The sequence below is a fragment of the Hoplias malabaricus genome, chromosome 1 (genome assembly GCF_029633855.1).
Source record: "Hoplias malabaricus isolate fHopMal1 chromosome 1, fHopMal1.hap1, whole genome shotgun sequence".
NCBI lineage: Eukaryota > Metazoa > Chordata > Actinopteri > Characiformes > Erythrinidae > Hoplias > Hoplias malabaricus.
The window spans coordinates 61,477,871-61,499,896 of record NC_089800.1 but is presented as its reverse complement, the minus strand read 5'-3'; the positions used below and the strand labels follow the sequence as shown (position 1 = coordinate 61,499,896).

The 22,026-nt window shown below is 40.8% G+C and overlaps 2 protein-coding genes across 7 annotated transcripts; one reads left to right on the top strand and one right to left on the bottom strand.

Annotated features, from left to right (window-relative positions):
- The first annotated feature begins 90 nt into the window (after positions 1 to 90).
- Positions 91 to 10,263, top strand: exd2 (exonuclease 3'-5' domain containing 2). Of its 6 annotated transcripts, none has more exons than XM_066669808.1 (9): positions 91 to 225; positions 1,042 to 1,440; positions 1,543 to 1,799; positions 2,698 to 2,824; positions 3,919 to 4,211; positions 4,671 to 4,777; positions 5,095 to 5,230; positions 6,669 to 7,046; positions 9,038 to 10,263. In XM_066669808.1, the coding sequence occupies exons 2-9, from the start codon at positions 1,060 to 1,062 to the stop codon at positions 9,252 to 9,254; spliced, it is 1,896 nt and encodes a 631-aa protein (XP_066525905.1). In that variant the 5' UTR covers positions 91 to 225; positions 1,042 to 1,059; the 3' UTR covers positions 9,255 to 10,263. The 6 variants fall into 6 exon arrangements, with proteins under 6 accessions (XP_066525905.1, XP_066525894.1, XP_066525884.1 ...); XM_066669797.1 differs by having other exon boundaries at positions 3,919 to 4,220; XM_066669787.1 differs by having other exon boundaries at positions 1,042 to 1,455.
- Positions 10,264 to 11,269: 1,006 nt separating this feature from the next.
- Positions 11,270 to 21,587, bottom strand: si:ch211-168d23.3 (BRD4-interacting chromatin-remodeling complex-associated protein). Its single transcript, XM_066686006.1, has 13 exons — positions 21,449 to 21,587; positions 21,305 to 21,350; positions 20,759 to 20,801; positions 20,382 to 20,447; positions 18,621 to 20,132; positions 18,297 to 18,521; positions 17,000 to 17,477; positions 16,317 to 16,438; positions 16,117 to 16,175; positions 15,831 to 15,979; positions 15,553 to 15,647; positions 13,157 to 13,259; positions 11,270 to 12,965 (listed from the first exon to the last, which is right to left on the bottom strand). Exons 2-13 carry the CDS (start codon positions 21,343 to 21,345, stop codon positions 12,253 to 12,255), a joined length of 3,606 nt encoding a protein of 1,201 aa, XP_066542103.1. The 5' UTR covers positions 21,346 to 21,350; positions 21,449 to 21,587; the 3' UTR covers positions 11,270 to 12,252.
- Positions 21,588 to 22,026: the final 439 nt, after the last annotated feature.

The following is a 22,026-nucleotide window of genomic DNA, read 5'->3' as shown; positions in this document are numbered from 1 at the left end:
ACCTACGTTTACATCTGAATGATCAAATTAAGCGGGAATCTTTTTAGGAGTCAATGGTCCTGTGTCTGTAGACTTCCTGTCTGTGAGGGCGCTGTAGCGTTGAACTCACTCGGGTATGTGGGCGATAAAGTGGAGGAAGAAGAAGGAGCACTGCAGCTGTTCATAAGCCCAGCCTCAGTGAGTGAGTGAGTGAGTGTTCGTGTTTGCATCAGCGTTCAGCTCTGGGTGAGTAGATAAATATGTGCTCTGGCAGTTACGTGTTGGGGTTTAGTGCAGCTAGCTAACGTCGGGCGGTTAACTCCGTAAAGCAGCTTTATCCAACGGTGACTGGAGCAGCCCCTGATAGATCCGCGTGAAGCTGAAGGCAGCTTATTATTCAAAAATTCCGGTCCACCTTAAATGTTGCAGCTGTTTAAATTGAAACTGCACCGCTTAAGGTGGAACTAAAATTACTAGTAAGTCGGTTTCAGCCTCATTCCATCATTGAGCGGCGAAATTGAAGAGCTGGGTGGTTAACATTGGATTAGAACTAATGCTTATTGCAAGACATGGGCTAAATATGACTGTTTACAGCGCTAATATTTAGGAGTTAATGTCCCTGTCCAAACTAGGCGGTTTGTTTCTGAAATTTGAGAATTTGAGCGACCGTTGGTGAATACTGAAATCCCTCTTGCTCCAAATCTAACTGATAAACTGGGGTAAGCACAACTTAAATATGGCTTGGGAGTTATGGGGATTAAACACGTGTCTGCGTTAAGAATCTGTTGAGATGATAATGTAATAAAAAATCTTTTGTGAAAAGTTACCGACTGTTTTAATTTCCAAGTGGCAGCTGATGTTTGGAATAGCGCCACTTCAAATATAATAGTTCTGCTTTAAATATTGGAGCTAACTACTAGCTGGCTAACAGAATGTTGTTAGATAATAGTAAATGTGAGATGGGTAAATGGAAATACTTTTAATGACAAGAATTAGAAGGTCATTCACACGACTAATGTTCCGTGATGGTTTTAAGTTCTTGTTCCGTGTGTGTCCCAGCAGAGAGCTGCCACATTAAAGATGTCCAGACAGAGTACCTTCACTGCAGCTGTGGCCACCATGTTAGGAGCCACACTTGGAGGTCTACTCCTGTGGCACACCTTATGCACGCACAAACGGAAAGCCCTGAAAAGCCCTAAAAAGTCTGAGCCCTTGCCTGTAGAGCAGCTTGGCCCACTGGAGTTGAGTACCACTGCAGTCCAACAGTCACAACCAAAGCCAGCACATCAACCACCCTCTCCTCCACCACGAACTCAGAAACGTATTTCAGTACCAACTATTGAGAAGTTACTGCTCATGCCAGCCATGGTGGTGAGCTCTCCAGAAGAATGGGAAGAGCACTGGCCTTCATTCCAGGAGGACTTGACCATCCTGCCTGTCCTGGGACTGGACTGTGAATGGGTAAAGAGCATGCGTGTAAGAGTGTTTTTACAAGTTTTGGGAGTACAGATCCCCTGTTCTCAGAATTTGTCCTCGTTCACAAAGCGTTTGTCTTTCTTCTAGGTGTCCATCAGAGGGAATGAGTCTCCGGTCTCGTTGCTCCAAATAGCTACGTTCACAGGCCGTTGTATGCTGGTCAGACTGCTGGCTTTTCGCAATGCCCAGCTTTCTTTGCCCAAAGGTCTGCTGCAGATCCTGCGGGATGCTCATGTGCTGAAGGTGGGGGTGGGCTGTTATGAGGACTGCAAGCGCCTGGCCCAGGATCACGGCCTGGCTTTGGTGTGTACCGTGGACTTGCGCTACTTAGCCCTTAGACAAAGGTAATGCTATTGATTTACTTGTGTTAATTTGCCATAATTAGGAAATTGGAGCATGATAATTTGTTTTAGAGTCTGATGATTTGCTATTACTAAAAGTAATGAATTTCTTTACATGTAATTGAAATACATTTTTAAGGTATCGTTTTAATATAAACTGTAAAAATAAATACATTACAAATAAATTGACAAATCAACTGAGAAAATTAGTTTGCCCAAAGAAATTGTGCCACCAAATCTCATAATTTTGCCACTATACAAAGAACTATACAAGCATCAAGGTGCTCAAAAATAAGTTAACTATGCAGGTAGCTTTTTCCAGCTTTTTGTGGTGTGCTGATTGCAGGAAGGCTGAAGTCATTCTGAAAGTAAATTAGTAGGTGCAGTAATTTATAGCAGTAACAATTCTGTTAGTCTAAATCCTTTTTTCTAACCATGCTTTATCAAGACAAGTGAATATTATTCTTACCCTCCGCCACAAGTTACATAATGCAGCTTCTACTGTGCTGAGCTTGGAGTAGCAAGAACAGAGGCTGTATTTTCCCTAGTAAAGATCAGAGAAGCATTACAATGATAGCTGTAATTTAAAGGTAAATATACTACCCAGTGTCCCCTTTTAAATGCTATTATGACTGTATGGCAAAAATGAGTAAATAAATGGTGGTCTCAGTTTCTGCAAAGTACTGTATGCACTGTAGGTTAACAATGATTCAAGCTCAGTGGCAGAGGACAGAGGGCTTATTTTTGTGATGTTCATTTTAACATAGACTTGATTTTGATTGATTTGTTACTTTATTGTTGCCAGTAGCTAGATATATGCTTCAGTATAAAGGCTTTATTTTTTGCTTTCTGAAACGTTACTAAGATTGTGATTGTGTCTATTGTCTGCATAATAATTAAGGCATGCAGTGTTGCTTAATGGACTGAGTCTAAAATCCCTGGCTGCAGACCTGCTCCACGTCACACTGGACAAATCCCTGGAGCTGCGCTGTAGTAACTGGGAAGCTGAGCACCTGACCGAGCAGCAGGTGGAGTACTTGTTCTTAAACCCTTCCTTCTGAGTTATATAGGACCATTTGTAAATATAAGAATAAGTATGGTTCTTCTCAAATTCAGTAGACAGATGGGCATCCATTCCATTGTCTTTAATAGGGAAAATTAATCTTCTTAAGATGTATGTATTCACTAAACTGATTTTGTTTCCAAATTTAGTTGTTCCTGCCAAAAATGTGTTCTCTCACTTAGTCTTTTCATTAGATATTTATTTGACAAAAAATGCCTCAGGCTACAATTGACATTACAGTAGTTACCTTATGACAGAGGGGGTGCCCCAATACCCTCTGGTACTATTGAGCTGCACAGCTAAGGACATGATGTTCTACTTTACAGGAAAAATCCAGTCTTTATTCCAGTGAAAACGTTTAAAAAATACATGGGGAAAATTACTCTAGTTACTGCAGCCAGAGTAAACACTGAATTAGAATCTCAGCCACATTTACAGTATTGGCAGCAAACTAAAGCCTTTAAAGCTCTGAGGCTGTTTCTGATTTGTAAATGTAATACACTGTCCTTTTGTCTGAAATGGCTCTTGATTGCTCACCCTGGGTCTCATTTTGAAACTGATGGCTGTCCTTCAGAGTCCTATTGCTGTCCTACCTAAAGAGGTGGAAGCCTTTGAGTCCTTAATGTTTTGTCCAAATTGATCAGTCCAGACCTGTCCCCAGTTTTGGTTTTGAGACTGAAATATTATAATGAATCAAGTAACATTTATTAATGCAGTGCATTTTCATTTATTCTATATTTGTTAATATCATTACTGTTGTGAGATTGAAAATGAAATGACCATATAGTCGCTGTCCAATTAAAACATGTGTTTCCCTTTTTGTGGTTTTTTACTTTGCTACAACACTTGAAAACAGCAGCTGGCTTTACATTGTGTGAATTTTGTGCTGAATGGACCAATAGAAATATTCCCAAATTAAAGTATATCTTTTTACGTTGACTTCCACTGAACGTTAAGAATTTTTTTTCTTCCTCTTCTCCTGTAAATATGTAATTTGTGAGGTATGTGTTTTTAATTGGACAGCAACAATATGGACTCTTATTTCTTTGTGTTTATTAGATTCTCTATGCAGCGTGTGATGCCCAGGTTTCCATTTCCCTCTTTTTCTACATGCTGGGGTTCCACTCTGAGCCATTTATTTTAAATGAAGGAGAGAAAGCCTACTCAAAGCTGGCCTCGTGCTGTCAGGGCCTGGTGGATGTTCCCTTCAGGTCCCGCAGTAAGGGAGAGGAGGGGGAGCGCAGGCGGAAGAACCGCAGGTCTACTGTGGAGAGCCCAGAGTCTGGTGACCAGCAAGTACCAGACCCACGGAAAAATAAGTGCAAACCTCTCGGGGTTGGATATTCAGCCAGGTATTGTAGGTAGTAGAGTTTACAGAAACACTTTTCATATTTTTTTTATTTATTTATTTATTTTGTTAAAGGAGCTACCAGTGGTGTTTTTACAAGCAATATTCATGAAAGGGATATTTTACTGTTGTTTTTGTTTTTCTTTTAAACATTTTTATGAAATGCGACATACAAGAGTCATATAGCTATTGAGCCCCTGAATAAATTAGTTTATGCTCGAGAGTGCATGGTTCCCAAACAGGGGCTGCTATGCTTTAAAATGGGTTAGTACAACGTAACTAATACATCCAAGCCATTAGATGTCAGTATATTGACATGTTCTTAAAATGAACCAAAAATCATTTTTGAAAACTTGCTGATTGCTCCTTTTTAAGGCAGTAGATCTTAGCTATGCTAAACTAGCTGTGATAATATATTGCTCACTGAAATGTTGCCTTTATGTATTTTTTTTTAACTACTTAGAAAGTCCCCCTTGTATGACAACTGTTTCCTTCATGCACCTGATGGCCAGCCACTCTGTACATGTGACAAGAAAAAGGCAAAATGGTACCTCGACAAAGGAATAGGAGGTATATTTAAAAAAAACAAATGTAATACTGCCTTAAATTGAATATCACCAGTTTTTCAAAACTTATGCCTATTAGTCTGTAACTGATTTTTCAAAACATTTTTAATGTGAAATGGTTAAAATCTAGAATAACACTTCACTGAATGGCTGTTTACGTCTTTGTTTTTGCTGTCATATCTGGAGGAAAGTTGAAAAATTGGTGGGATTCCCCTTGATGCAGGCTTATTATGTGAATTGTGAAAATAGACTTGTATATGTGAATATTTAAAATGCACTGTCATTTATTAATGTTAATGAGAGCAATGCTTGCTCTCTCAGAACTGATCAGCGATGATCCCTTCATTGTGCGTCTGCTGTTTGAACCGTCTGGACGCCCCGATTCTCAGAAAGACTACTACCTCACAGCCAAAGAGAATCTGTGTGTTGTGTGTGGAAAAGCAGAGTCCTATATCAGGTTAGTCTTATGTACTGGTGTGAGTGTGTAAAATATATGTAAAAATTAATTGTATTGCACTAGACTCTCAGGTTCATATAGCAAGAGCATCCATTTTAAATTATTGTATGTAAATTTAACACTTTTTTTTGTGTGTTTAATTAAAGCTGAAGTAGGTGACTGTAGTAATCGGCCTTATTCAGCCTTAGTTTGAAGACCTCGCTACCACCGCCCTCTGTTCTTAGTTTAGCTGTAGTGTCTGCACCCCTCTCCACAACCAGGCAGAATACACAGACCAGATAGCAATCCAGGTTGTTTTGTTTTTTTTTGTTTTTTTGTGTCAGAATGAAATGATTGTATGGAGTTTAGTTTTGTTGCCTGTGTAGATAATAAGTATTTTATTGATGTTGTCAGACCGTTAAATAAATATAACAATGTATTTAAGATAAATGGCCTACTCCCAGATTTAAGTAAATTATATGCTGCTTCTCAGAAACAGAATCTTTACTCACCAAGTACAAGGAATTTCACTTGTCTACAAAACTTAAGTCTACATAAATAAACAGAATATAAAGATAAAATAGACAGTGCACAAACAAATAAACAACAAGTAAAGCATGAGTAATGGAGAATTAATAAAGAACAACTAAATACTGAGTTAGATTTTGAGGGATATGCAGTGTTGGAAAATCTGAACATGTACCGGCGCTGCGTGTTTAGAATACAAAACATAAGTAACTTTCTTTAAAGTTACAATGGAAAAAGACAGTATTCAGAATCTTTTAAACCTTTACAGCTAATGTTATTAACATCCAGTAGATCTTTAATACATTCACCTATTCACTACAGTGGAAAAACACAAAAGAAGAACCTTAAGTAAGCAGGGTGTAATTGCTTCATTCACAATGTAAGAAATCAGAAACCAGATAAATATGGAGGATGTGATGGTGCACTTTGAGGGCAGTATAGAACTGGACCAGCAGTGCTTGAGTCAGCCCATATTTGTAAATACAGGATTTACAAGCGCTGCTGGGCCTCCTTCATAACTTCAGTGCTTTCTATTCCATCCAAGTTCCTACTGAATAGAGAGTAGTCCTCAGGAATTGGTAGAGCTGTCCTGACAGTGGAGCCCAATATTTCCAGTAGAGGCAGAGGGGTAGTTTTCTGAAGGCAATCCTTCACAGATTGTGTGTGTTTAGCTCCCTTTTGTTAGCTTTACACCAAGATTGTTACTTCTTTTAGAAGCAACCAAACATATGTGCCATCCATGGGACATGGCAACTGCGATTACCTGGCAGTAAACTGCAGCGTTCAAGTCTCCAATAAATTATCTATTTAAGTTGCAGCCACGTCACTGGTCATAAAAATTGAAATTCAATTCAAGGAGATTTTGAGCACGTAGATTTTGTCAGTAAGGTTAAATAAATACTGTAATACTATTTTGTCTTTTCTCCATTAGAAAGAATGTTGTTCCACACGAATATAGACGGCACTTCCCAGCTGAGATGAAGGACCACAACTCTCATGATATCCTGCTACTGTGCACTTCCTGTCATGCAGCGTCAAATGTGTATGATGGCTTTCTGAAACAGCAGCTGGCTGAGGAGTTCTCAGCCCCTCAGGGCTGTGAGGAGGGTGTACGGATGCTGGAGGACTCTGAAAAGCGGCGAGTTCGCTCAGCTGCACGTGCTCTGCTCAGTGCTAGCAACAACATGCCAGACTCCAGACGAGATGAACTCCTGGCAGTCGTCCGGGCTTTCTTCTGTGAAAAGGAGGAAGAAGAAAACACAGAGGTCACTGAGGAGATGCTGCAGTCCATAGCCAACTTGGAGACCAGGTGAGGTACAGGGAATAAGGAGACTTCTGATGATTTTGAATTTGAAATCTGAAGAAATTTGATGTATTGTTATTTTTTGGTTTACTTCTTGTTAATTGTGTTGTAAGGATTGCTGCTCAACTTCATTGCACTATGCACAATGACATAAAGGAACCTTGAATAGCATAATACTTAAAAACTCTTAGTTCCCTGCTCTATATATGTTGCTTGTATTTCAGATCTTGAAGGCTTGGATACATGTAGTTTAAATGTATTTATTCCCAATTTGAATCATTGTTAGCTTTGACAGTCTAAACACACAGCGCTACCAAATTGGGAGGTTTAATGTTAACACACGCTCCAACGTGTGAAGCCCACCGCAGACTCTTTCATTGGCTAAATGAGAGAGGGGGTGCTGTTGTGTTCTCTTGGACTTCTGATGGTTGAGAATCTCAAATGCAATCTGAAAATAATGCCAACATGTCAGTTGTCACAATCAAGGGCTCTTAAAGTTCAGGATAAAATCTGATGTATCCAAATATCTGGTCTCTAATTGCTCCTTTGGTGTCTCTGAGGGTTAACGGGTCTTTCTGATAAAACGGATCATTTGAACAGCTCTTTGTTTAAGAGTAACTTTGGCTGTTAGAAATGTACCTGAAATTCCATTAAATGACTCCCACCCAGAGAGGTGAGGTTAGTGAAGCAGTGTTTTAAATGTTTAAGTGTTTCTTTAAAATGTCCAGTTAGCAAGAGTGTAGAGTTCACTCCCCCATGATGCCCCAGCCATTGGAGGCTGGGAGTTTTCTCTAGGGCATTAAAGATGTTCAGTGTTCACTGCATTAGCACTAGTTCAAAAAGAATAAGTGGGTTGGCGTTAGAGCTGGGCGATACGGCCAAAAATATTTTCACAATAAAGATTTCTATATTGATCAGTCTTAATTGACATTAAGGTTTTGTTACACTGTAACAAAGGACATCCTTCTAAAAATATGGACTGAATACACCAAATGTTAAGTACTATACAACATATATATGCACATATAGTATGCACATTACTCAAATTCACAAGGAAAGATTTAACTGGATCAATAGCAATCTTTGTCTTATCTTAGGGCATTACCACCTCAAGTGTTTAAAGAAGCAGAAAGAGTAAAGGTAGATTAATCAGAGTTTAAAATAATAAATAAATGAACACTCCCAAGTGCTGAACTATACTATTGCACTTAACCCATTAGAAGGATTAGAACAGTGCTTGTAACAGTGGGAAAGCTAGAAGGTTTTCATTTTCGCACATTTGTTCATTCACTGCCTTTAACCGTTTTTCCAGTTCAGGGACGCGGTGGGTCTGGAGCCTACCCAGGTAGGAAATTCTGCCCTTGGGAGTTTTTATTTAAGAGAAGCAGCCTGATATATGGCATCGGAGCCCATTAAAAACTCGCGAGCAGAGAAAATAATTTTGTGTGAGGAAAACCATGTCAGGCAACCAACAGTGCTCTCGCAACTGGAAAACATTTCCCAGGAGGAAAATACACTTTGAGTGAAGAAAAACCTACTGGAACCCACAGTGAACAGGAGACTATAACATATTTAATATAAATGTGTGTGTATATATATTTAATACATACACATGCACTTGAACGCGAGAAGGTAAACAAGACTATAATAGGTTTAATTCATGTGGTTGCCTGTTCATTTACCGTAATAGCATGAGTATATGCGCCAGACAGCGTGCAGCTGTCTGTTCAAACCGGGAATAGAAATGAAGGTCTATCGGGCTCTGTAACCCAAAGCTTATCATCGTTATCGAGCGAAAAAAAAATCACGAAACATATCAATATCGTTTCATCGCCCAGCACTAGTTGGCATCATCTTTCGAAGGAGGATGTGCTCGCCCCAAAGTTCCTGAGGCTGGGGTCACTGCAATTAGAGATTCACTGATGTATATTAAGTATAGTTTCTTTCATCTTTGAAAGGATCTTTGAAAATCCCTGTTTATCTGTCTGTGTTCTCAGGATTTTTAATGAGAATTACATCCCCCATGGGCTGAAAGTTGTGCGTGCGTACTCTGAACTCGGCCTGCGGGGACTGATCGATCTGGAGCGCCGCTGGCGTCAGCACTTTCTATCCTCCATGCAGCCCCGATTCCTGCCCCCACTCTGGTCTGTCGACCACAACCATGAGAAATATCTGCGCAAATATGGAAAGGACCTGGTCATCAACCTTAACTGACCCCTTGGGGTGTACTTTCTTTCACTCAGAAGACTTTGCAGTGTCTCCCTGCCGGTAGGAGGGTCACTGTGACTAAGTTCAGACATGGGTGATCTCACCCCAATACTGTGATGCCATTCCAGTGTGTTCCAAAGACTGAGCCTGGTGCCACCCCCACTGCTGAATCCTGTATGAAGGAAGCCTAGTGCTATGTCAGACTGGCTGCAGATGAGCTGATAACGAAAGCAAGTGGCTCTCTCAGATTTGGACTCGGAATTCACTGTGTTAAATGACACATCACTCAACAAGGACAAAATACATGAAATATGAGGGTTAAAGACTTTGTGCACACTCCTTTAGAAGAGGAAAGTATGGTGGGAGAACAGTTCTCAGCTTTTCAGTTTCTCAGTCATGGTTTTAAACAGCCCAAACCTGCCCTTCATTTCTTAAAAAAATAAGTTAAAATATATATTAAAAAAAAAGACAGACGACCGTAACTGCAGGTTTGTGGCCCTATTTAAATATTTAAGTTTGTGGTTAACAAGTTGTTTTTTGGGACTCTTGACCGTGGTCATAATACACCAGTCTTACACTACACATGTGGGTCTTTTATAATGGATCTGACATGCTTTACTTTGGGTTTTTGGAACCATTGAGGCTCTCTGGAAGTAAGATTTGAAGGATGTTACCACTCCTTTATTCTGTATCCGTTAGTACGGAGAGCTCAGAGTGCAGACCTGCATCTTCCTCCTAACCTTATTAGAAGATACCCCATCTTGGGACCTGTTTTTTGACCGCAAGTCAGTGGCATCCCAATTCCCATTTATGACATAGTTGAGGATATGACGTTTTGTACAAGCAGGGAAATTTATCTCTGAGTAGAAGTAAACAACTGTGCTCCTGAAAACATTGATCCTTTAGCAACACACTGTATTCCACATTTGAGCCTATAGAATGCTTTAGATATAACTAAAGAAACACTACAGTTTTCTATTTTATTTACATTTGTCCAGATGTAACCCCTTTAAAACCTGTTGTGTTTCCTTAAATTGAAAATAAAATATATTTAAAGTTAACGTGTGCCTTTTCGATGCAGCGAATTACATTCTGACTCATATTTCAACCCATGCATCAACACAAACCTTTCCATTCACAATTTTAATTTTATTATTTACAAAATCACAGTTAAATAAATAGTTTGTAAAAATGTGTACAAAAAGATTTTCTCTTTATATGTCTTAATGAATCACTAACATTTCATCGGGTCACAGAAATCTTTAGCTGGGATTTAACATGAATCTTTTTTTTTTTCCCTCCCCCTTTTTTTATTTTTATTTCTTTTTTTTATTATTTTTCTTCTTACAATCTGGTACTGTGAAATTAAGGCCTCTTTGATTTTGGCATCAGAACAATCTGTCAGTCAAATGTGTCATAGTCTGAAGCTGTGTCCAACACATGCTACTATGTTCACAGTATTCAAATGAAAAAAGAATGACTAGGAAGAAAATGACATCATACATTGAAAAGTGGCACCTTGTCACATTTAGGGCTGGTCACAGTTTATAGGGTTAAGTGCGTTGTATCAGCTTGGTTTATCTTATATATTAGTGCATAGCATGTTGGGAAGCAATATCAGATTGGCAATTAAGAGTAATAACACTGCAGCCAGTTAATGTGGTCTCTGATATCAGATGAGATGTGTTTGTTTCATGTACCGTTACAATATCGTCTCTAGTTAAATAAGATCAAGGTATCAAACCAAGTAATAATTACTGCTGAACATAAGGGGGCCTCCACAAACCCATATTTAAACATCCAGACAGTTCAACTGATAATCAGTTTAAACAAGCCTAACTCTATATGGAATGAATGGTGGAGTGTGTAAAGAGAACAGTTACAGATTGTCAAGGAAAATATCAAACAAATACTTCAAATTCAAACATGAAGCAAAACAATTCCCTTCTGTTTTTGAATTTTACATTTGGGTCTTTACAGGTGTAGTTTATCAATTTGCACTGATTACTGTGTGTGAAAAGGATAAGTCTATTGTTGCTTTAAGACTACCTGTTTCTCCTGTCAGTCAAGAACTGACAAACCAGTGTGATCACAAATGTACAGAAAACAAGGACTAAAGCTTGACTGAGGCACAACTACATTTCAGACCAACTACTCATTATTGCTTGTTTTTTTTCTTTAAGTATCTTAATTGTTTAGTCTCAGTGATGCACTGTGGGAAAATGCATCCGAGTCGGCTGCAATGTCAGAGCAGCAAAAAAAGACCTGCCAATTTTTAACTAGAATATATTCTTTGTCTTTGTTCAAAATGATCATTTTTGTAAGAAACAAAATCTCTGATGCGGTTATGTTTGCTGGTGATTTCAGAATGAAGCACATGTTCTTTGGGGGTAAACGAGCTGAAACAATTCCATGTACTGTCACCTGCAGAGTATGCACACTTGAAGTGTGAGAAGCTCCAAATACATACTTGCTTAAACTGTAACGTATTTATATTTATATAATATAATAAATATATATATAACCAAGCAAACTCTTCCCCTTCATACATGAGCTATCATACTTATGACACAAACACATACGTACATACATTCAAAAATTACTAGAATACGCACAGGCACTCTGCAAAAAGACTGACAACGTTTCTGATGTTGGCACAAATCAAGCACATTGGAGGTTTTTACTTAACACTAAACCAATAGGAATATAAAAAAATTATTGTGGTGCGTCTCTCAAAAGTGCTCCACTTTTATTCACATCAGATTCCCCCAACCTCTAACTGCTACTTTTTTACATTTAGAATCAAATTATAGTTGAACTTAATTACTCTCAGTGCTTTGTTTCAAGGACCTTCCTCGTGCCAGTTAATAGTAGACCCCCCTCTCAATGAACTAATTATAGAATTTAGTGTCTGCTCTGGCCAGCAGACAATGTTAGTTATATTCAACTACAGGACATTAAATGCTGGATATGGCACTTTTTTCCACTTTGGGGGTCATGTGTATTACAGCTCTCCCTCCAGCATGCAGCTGACGGCTTGGTCCAGTGAGTGGCTCTGCTGTAGTTTGGGTTTGACCCCAGCTGCTGGCCCTTGTAGCCGCTGCAGTTCCAGGATGCTGTCTATGGCACTCTGCAGGTGCTCACTAAGCCCACTGTCCTCCACCAGAGGAGACGAACCTGGGCACAGTGTGTCCGAAGAGTCCAGCTTTGTCCGTTTGAGCTCTGGAGCGCACAACTCTGGAAGCAAACCCTCTGGACACCCAGCTGTTTGCTCTGGTTTATCTATGGAATGTGGGTGGTCCTGCACATCATAAGCTGTCCTGCTAGTCTCCATGTGACAGCTGCCCACTGCTTGTTCCACAGCTGTCTCACAGCTGGTCTCTGGGGGACTGGGTAACAGAGGTTTATTGGAGTTCTGATTCTCCTGGTTGTCTCCTCCATTGGTGAGCTGACCACTGAAGCTCCGCTTGTGGCTGGAGAGAGTATGTGGAGTGTCGCAGGCTGAGTGGTGGATGACTTTGCGAGATCCTGACTCATGTTTTATGGTGAGGCGGAGCGCTCCCCTGCTCCTGGAACGATACGTCTTCAGGCCCGGGGGTCTGTCCGAGTGTAGAGCCCAGGCAGGAGGAGAGGGGGGACTGCCTGAAGTTTCTGTTTGACCAGAGGGCACCAGGCTGCGCTGCAGTGAAGCTTTACGCAGTGACATCAGGAACGACTCTGTCAAGTTCACAAATGGTTCACAGACTGAGATTTTTACCCGGCAAAATGATGTAACATCAATGAAATCAATAAATAAAGAGACATTAGTTAATCGGTTACTCAGGTCGTATTATAAAGAGTCCATATTATACCTACATTCTGTATCAGCATATTTTCCAGAGGAGATTAGGAAAAGCAAGGAAACTAACCTGGATCTCCCCTGGCCCTGCGTCTCTCCTCCCCCAGTAAAAATCTCTCTGACTGCAAAAACAATCGCTCCAGCATCACCATCTCTGCTGAGGGACTCTCCTGCTGTACAGATCAAAAACATCTCATACATGACACGTTTTACATTATTTACAATTAAAGGAGCAATCTGTATTACTGACAGCAAGTGATTAATATGGGTACTGCATTCCAAATTCAAAACAATGGAGAGTTGTTTGCCCCTGCCCGCCCCCATCACCCCAGACACGAAGCTCACGTGGGTTGCCTGGTTGACACTGAACTTGCACAAATAAGCGCATGATGAGCTCAAGATCTTTGGACCTTCTAGCTAAAAAGAAAATGCTACAATTAACTTTTTTTTGTTTTACAGAGAAGGGTGTAGACCATTTCACTAAAATATCTACCTGTCAATCTATGTCTATGTTTGCCAAAGACAAAAAGGTTAATAAGCCACTGCAGTATATCCTGTATTTATTAGTTTAATATTCCACGTTCAATTTTCATCATAAATGTGTCACTAGATGAGGCTTCCAATATCTTTTATTGACTTTTCACTTTCATATTAAATGTCATTTTAAGGGGAATCTATATGCTGCTTATTCACAAATTCCATGTTTACAATTTTAGGTCGACTTTGGGTCAGTTTACATGGCTAATATTGACATTGTTTGCCACATTAAGTAGACTGTGCAAAGCTAAAGACGCAACACTTATTCCAGACTTCCTTAGATTAAAACACACCAACCACAGAATTTACACAATTAATCCATACATGTCTCTGTACTTTTATAGTTTTTCTGAAATTACTTGCTTATCTGTCTAGGAGAATATTAACTCTTTGTTAGTGTGACCAGACGTCCTCTTTTTTAGACTTAAAAAAATGTCCAGGTGGAATTTCACAAACGTCCGGGATTTTGTTTTTCTAGAGCTTACGTAGAACTTCGAGAAGCGTTTCGTTCACAAACTAGTCCCGCCCTCCCCTACTCCGATTGGTTCACTTGAGTGAGAAGGGGGAGTGGTGAAGTAGCATAAAATCTTCTGATTGGACGGTCTGACTGTAGAGCTACCGTTATTGGTCGATAACCTTCTCTGTAAACATTTAATTGGTCAGTCTGGCGCCACTACACCGTCTGTTGTTAGTTCAGCCATATTTCACAGTTTGGTGACCAAACGCCCTCTTTCTTTTTGGGACCTATAAAATGCGTCTGTTAGGGATTTCAAATCGCCGAAAATGTCTGGGATTTTGCTGTCTGCAGGCTTTCTCCCGACCCATTTCTTGCCATTAAAATGTTCACATTGATGACATGGTTGAAGTGTTCAAGGGGTCAGAGAGTTGAGAGCTGAATTGGGACACACTTGCACACAGCTTCAGCGCTGTAGGTCCACCGTCCACCGTCCACCGCAGTGAGCAGCTCAGTGTTTTACTGGAGCCTCAAACAGAAAGGTGTTGAACGTTGTTGAGGTAATATTTATCATAGACTCTTCTTTATGTTTGGAGAATGTTTCTGTGACACAGCCTTTTGTTTTCTACTATATATTTAACAAAGAGAAAGTCATCTTGTCTGTCCCTATAACGACACGAATAAACGGACACATCTCACCGTTACTGACTTTCTGACGAGTAAGTTACATCTGCACAGCTTTTTGTTTAACTTTACACGATAACAGGCAAAATCTCCAGATTATTAAAGACAGAACACCAGAGCGAGGTGTTACTCATAATAAACGTGGCTGTGAATTTGTTACAGCACTGTTTTAATAGAAATGTAGGTCAGTAATGAATAGTTCCCAGCGATGCCCTGTTCCTTTATGAGATATCACTATAGATCACTTGGTTGATAATATGTTAAGGTGCTTGGTTTTAGAAATGTTCAAAATATTTAATGTTATCTTGTTGCTTTCTGGTAAACGAGTTGCTTTAATGTCATCTCAGTTTTGTATTTTTGTATGAACAGAAAATAATAGGCTTTCCATGACCATACACACACTGTCAGCCACTGACAAGATAAACTATTGTTATAGTTTGTCATTATTTGTTATTACTGTTAATAAAGACATTGATTTGTTATTATTGTAAACAAAGAAGCACCAAAGCTTCTCCAGATCTTCCAATGACAAGGGTATGTATTTTTGTGCTTTCCTGGTTTTGAAATGCCAAAAATACCTCTGTGACATTGGCTATGTGGCTAATGGCAGTCCAGCTAAACTAGGCTTGCCTAGGTTCTCTTTGCTCTTGTTTTTTTTTATCATCACTTATTCCAGAGACTAAATATAGTGAGAAAATCCCTTTATGATACTCTGAAAAACTTAACCAAAAATGTTTTAGAATGAAGACAGAGAGATGCTTAGTAAAGAACTGTGTGGTGCTCTGGTTCACCTGGGACTCTGCCAGTAGGAGTTTTCTGTACTTGTTCAACATGTCTGTGGTACGATTCAGCAGCAGTCCTGATACATTCTCAAACTGCAAGTCCACTGCACAGACACAGATACAATAGATAATAATAAATTGTCCTATATATATATATATATATATCTCAAAAAGCAATCTGAATTTCCACAAGACAGAGTTTTCAAACCCCACGATATCAATGAATTTTTAAATAACCTGTTGCAGCTTTAGATGTCTAAACTGACCTCCCTGACTGAAGCTCTGACCTGTTAGTAGATCAGCTTGGCTGGGTAAGGCTCTGGAGCAGGAATGGTAGGGCAACAGGTGTCTCACAGCATCCTCCAGTGAAATGAATTGTGAACGAGTGTTCGGATTGAGAACAGCATTGTGGTCCAAGCAAATCTGTTGCTTAAATCTAGGAATAACATATATAGACATGCAAGAGAAATAATCATGTTAAATCATCTTACACCTGGCATTTTATCCAACTATAATAATGTTTCCGTGCAAATATCTTCCCAAGACTGAGGGTGTTGGTTAACGACTGCTCACCTGTGCTGCCGCATTGCTGGGGTCAGTCTTTCTTTCCCCATCATGTTGAAAGAAGACACCTAAAGCACCAAAAAGACCAAGCAAATATAAGATGTGCTTTGGGCATAATGTGTGAAATTTCAGGACATCTGTAGTTACCGCTCTGTTTCACACACTTGACAGTCTTAATAATCTCATTAAATAACACAATGCCAACTCACTGGAATCTGAGCCTGGAGGGAAGGCTGTATCTGTGTGCCTTGTGATGACATGACCTCATGGCTTTCCTGTAGGTCTGGTGAGACAAGTTCACTTTCAATTACCACACCTGGAGCTCTGAATTCTAATACAGATTAAAAAAAATAATAAAGTTGACATGTAAAGAATAGAAGTTTGTCAAATGTATTGAGAATACAGTCATTGTTCAGATATTCTTTATCTGCAACAGCTTATCCAGTTCATGGTTGCAGTGGGTCACACAGGATCACACATGGCAGAAACACACCTTCGACAGGACACTAGTCCATCACAGTATTAAATATCTGTATTTAGTCCTAGTCACATTTTGAAATGGCAGTATTCGGTGTAGTTAGACACTCCTCAAAGACAGTGACTAAAGGAACCCTAGAGCATTGTGGCAGCAAAACTACCTGCTACATCACCATAAAAGCCGTGCTCAGTATTAAGCCTTTACTAAGTATTCAAACCCTTAACATCACCCATGGAATTTAATGATAACATTCACTCAGTAAGCTTTGTAACTGATTATTGCTAGTGAGAGTTTTATGAGATACCCATCCAGTCATAGGTAAGAAGACGAGCTCTGTATAACATATTAAATATAGGTTAGAACTCATTGAATGGTTTTGTCCTAATTTTTCATGTAGTGACTCATCACACTCACTGCTTTGCATCACATGCTGCTGGACTCCACTCAGGCCAGACTCCAGGGCTCCAGTTAGACCAGTAGAAGCAGAGATGGAAAAAGGCTGTTGCTCAGACAGGTATGTTTTTTCTGGTGCAGAAGACGGGCTCAGGGACATCACAGATTCCTCTTGCCCTGGAGGGTTTGCACTGAGAGCCACAAAAGCAGTGGAGGCCATGGGTTGTCTGTCTGAGAGTGGAGGTGTAGGGAACGTGGTGGAAGGAGTGCTTCCAGTACACTGGAGAATGGGTGGTGAGGACAGCATGTCACTGTGTTCTGAACCAGAATGTGCTGGGGTGGGCATCCCACCACACTCAGACAGTACAGAGAGGGCATCGGACTGGCTGCAGACAGCCAGGGCGATGGGAGAAGTTTCTGTCTCGCTGGCTTCAGGAGAGATGTGACTGTCCACCAGAAGTGTCTCAGGCAAGGGCTCGGTAGAAACAGAAACTTCTTGCTACGGGCATGAAAAAAATACGTTTAAAATTCTTATTCTTCACAGACATCTTGATCCAAGTGTTTGATACTGAATATCAGCCAGTACAGCGTATGAACTTATGTTATTAATTCACCCACACAAAACCAGGCATGATAAGTCAAGGTGAGAACAATTATTTTAATGTTCATTCATTTATTCACACTGGTTTGAAGGCAGGAACACACTGATCTGAGCTGCATAACCAATTAAAATCCATTTGGCGAGACATTAGATGCACTTTTCTAAAGCTGTGCGGCTGCTCAAACAAATCTTGAGTCTGGTAAATACTGTAAATGTGAAGCATTAATCACTGGTCACAAAATTTATTAGGTCACAGTATTTGCTAACTGTCATGTCTGGAGTATGTCTTACTGCTGGAAGGAGACAGTTTACAGGTTAAAATCTGAATGGCTTCTATCATTTTAAGGGAAACTACTGATTTTTCAATATTTCTGCAGAACTCAGTTACTGTAAACAGATGTGTCATTCAGAGTGGTTTTGTAAATGGTGCATTGTAGAGACTGATCTCTTTACCGTGGTGCGTGACAGACGTTGCCACCAGTGTCAGAGTTTGTCCTGTTTTGGATATGGGGAAACTATCTAAATGAATGGCCTTTTAAATTCATGTAAATAGATTTTTTTTCAAACTACTCATGCCACGGGGACATGACTCCTGAACCCAGTAGCATAAATTTTGCCCCACAACTTTTGGAGATGTGGTGCCACCCTGCTTTTGTATTTCAGCTGGCTGGCATGCAAAATGTTCCTCTGTAGATCAAAAACAGGTTTTGGGTTTACCTGCTGGGGATGATTTATAAAGGCTTGTTTCTGAGGGTTATGGACTTCTTCAACACATGGTTGGTTTTCTGGTTGGATGCCCAGATGCTTAGATAAAGATGTGACAGGCTCTGTGGTATGTGTGCTCTCTGGTGGTTCTTGCAGTAGAGAGACTGCTGGAGAAGACTGTGCGTGTATTTCAGCAATGGGAGGTTGTATTGAAACTGTAGGAGACATTCTGTTCCGCTGGAATTAGTGAAGAAGTAACAGGTAAATGTTGTTACATTTGTCACTCTAAAATCAAACATGTAAAACAATAAATAGCAGAGAGAAATGGCAACTCACTTGTAAAATGCTGTGGAGCTGCTCGGTCACATCAGTCTTATCTGTTGCTGGTCTTTCAGGCAGGAGAAGCACTGGGGCCTGTGGAAGACTTAGCTGCTCATCTTGAGTTCCTGCCATAAGTCTATGCCCCTGCGACACAAATGGCAGGCTTTGCACTACTGATGGGCCATTCACTATTGATATGGAAGTCATATCAGGGGTAAGAACATTTGGGCTATTGATCAAGGTGATCTGGCTCCCTAAGGCAGGACTGTGGACCACAGCACCATGCTGCCCCTGTGCATGAGGAGTGTAGGCCCCTGTTAACTGTGCTGGCATCTGGAAGACGGTAGGGGGTGCCGACTGAAGCTGCAATGGCCCTGACAAGAGGGTTCCTTGTCTGAGCGTGAGCTGCCCATTTGGAGTTGCAAATACAGGGCTGAAATTCAGTTGCCTGGGGCGTACTGTCACAATCTGTGAGCCGTCAACAAGGTGCCCTGCTGGAGGGGCTCCGCTTGGCATTTGATTGCTTACGGTGGTGAGAAGTGGTCTAGCAGTGCTTGCAGACTGGGCCATGGTTACAGGGCTTTGGCTGGGCAGGAGGAAGTGGCTTTGGCCCTGAAAGAGGCCTTGGGGCTGAATGACAAAGGAGCCTCCTTGGTTGACTAGCTGGAGGCTGACAGGTTTGTTGAGTGTAGGGGCAGGTTGTGAAGGCGAAGGTTGTTTGGAGGTCATGGGAGAAGACAAAAGGATGTTCTGTGATGCAGGTGGTGGAATAAAAGTAAGTCCTGTGGTTGATTTCTGCCCTGAAGGCTTAGGGCTGATTTGCACTAACCTAGGCTGGATGTTCACTGGCAGCTTGGGCTGAATAGGCAAAGGAGTCCTTTGCAGTATGATCTCTGGAGCTGCTGTAGTCCTTATAGGCGTCAACAGCTGACGGCCAGCAAGGCCTGGTAGGGATTTCTGGATGATCATGCTGGAGGCCTGTGCAGAACTCAGGGAGAAGGAAGTCTCAGAAGAAGGTGCAGGGAATACATTCCCAGGTAGCAGTCCCATTAACTGGGGTGCTGCAGGTTTGAGCGATGGACAACCTGGTCCTACAGCTAACAGGGATGGCTGAGGAGGCTCCACTGCGACCTGTGTGTCCCTTGGCAAAGTAGCCACACCAGAGATGTTCAGTGGTTTGGACAGATATGCCTGTGACGAAAGGGGCATATCAGATGTGTAGAGTGAGAGAGCTTCTCCTGGTGGAGCAAGACCTGCCTCTAAAGCCAATGTATGCTCAGTGATGTCAGCCTCCTGAAGACTTTGTTGCAGGATATCACAGGTCTCCTCTTCCTCCTCCTCCTCCTCCTCTTCCTGCTGCTGCTGCAGCACCTCTGCCTGGTCTTCTGGGGTGTCATGAGGCTCCTCTGAATCATCTTCTCCATCTGGCGACGCCAGCAAGGCCTCATCCAGGAAGGAGAGGTCCACACAGCCCGAGGTAGGTGTGTCTTGTGAACCAGCATCATCTGCCAACAAAGATACAGGGCTCTGGAGAGAAAAATAGAGGGGGCAATTAATAAGTTTAGATATGCCGTTATGCAATAAATCATCAGAGGATGACAGAGAGTGAGTCTTCTTTGAATCCGCTGATTAGAGCTTGGCCATTCTCAGTGGTAACCAAATTACCAGCAGGTGGTTTTAGAAGACACAGTCTGATAGACAGGTGATGCTGAGCTAGTACTAGTAAAATCTTCCCTATCTACAGTGTCCTCCGCAGGGACAGAGGCCCAGACTCACCGGGGTGTCTGTGAACAGCGAAGGCTCCCCAGAGGAAGAATTAATGAGCAGGTCTCCACTCAGCAGCTGCTTGAACAGAGGGGAGGAGAGATGGCTAATTGCAGGGAGGGTTTACAGGACTCTTTCATCTAATTCCCAAATATGATTTCACACACAAACTATAACAGGTCATAATACTTCAGTCAGGTTTATCCTATATGGTGCTAAAAATAGCAGTTATGTTTGATGCGTTATTTTACCCAATACTAAAACTGGTGCAGAATGTATACTCATTAAAGCATGCTCATGCATTTCACATATTAATTATTTGTTTAAGTGTACTGCAGTAGTAGCTTGAGTAACATTTAATGGTTGTGGCATATTCAGAGTACCTCTACCTCTTTTGTCCCATGAAGGAAGTCATTCAGAGCTTGTGGATCACTTTAAAACACAGACAAAGGCATAATCAGTTCACTGAAAGAACCGAGACTCATTGTAGAGTCTTACCACATTAATCGCTTTTAATATCATCTTTTAGAGGTTTAACAATGCATCACGACAGTATGATGTCCCTGACAAATAGGCAAAGTTGAGATATGACAATGCTAATAGAAAGAATAGATATTCTAATTATGCCATCAAATACAAATTAATTTGCACTCCACCAAAAGAAATCACACTACCAACATTCATGCTACTTTCAACATCTATTGAAATAGCTTAGACACTAGAATCAAACGGTGATTTGATTGTTTTAATCAAATCAGACACTGTGTTACACCCCTAGTATCAAAGAAGGTTAGATGACAGTGAAGGTGTTAATGAGTCCTGCATGGTAAAACATCTGTCACTGCAGAAAGCCTTTCCAAATCCTCTTGGCCCTCCCTGAAGTGTGAGCTTCATCACAATTTGAGTACATTTACAGAAAGTCTGGCATCACTTACCACAAGACATCAAGTAAACATGTCCCATCTTCATCCTCCATTTCAACTAAACGTGCGAGAGGCACAAGTCATGTGATTTTAATGGATATCATAAAACACAAAAGAAATCTATAAACGCATTGTGTGAAACACATATTGTCTCACCTCTTGAGATTGGGGCTCCATTAAGAACAGGAAGAGAGAGCTGGTGGTTGCCTCATGTTTACACCTCAGGGACTGACTCTGAAGCCAGGCCAAGCTGTTAGGATTAGGTAAGGGGCTTTAGACTCCCACAGCAAGTACATCACGATCCTCTCGCTTAAAAAGAGACCTGAGGGAATTAGCATAAAGTTATTAATGCCAGCCAAAAACAGAGTGTCTACATACCAGTCAGCATTCACTGATGTGGATGAGCTGTTTACAACACCTATGACTTCAGCAACATTCAGTTTTGGCGTCACAGTTCACAAGGTTCACGTACAGTATTCTTTACAAAATGATAAACAAATACTAAAAATAAATAAATAAACACTATTGTATCTTACCTAGGCTAAAACATGTAATGGAATATAAATGCTTTTGATTTCTGAATAAACCTAGGCCTCATATAAGCTACTTCACTTCAACATCTGGGTGTATTTTTTTCCCATAAGTTTCTTCTAGAGAATCATGACCTGTGACTGAGTCATGGCTGTCTATAGGTTTTGCTAAATGTGAAAACAGCTTTCAGAACCCAATATCAG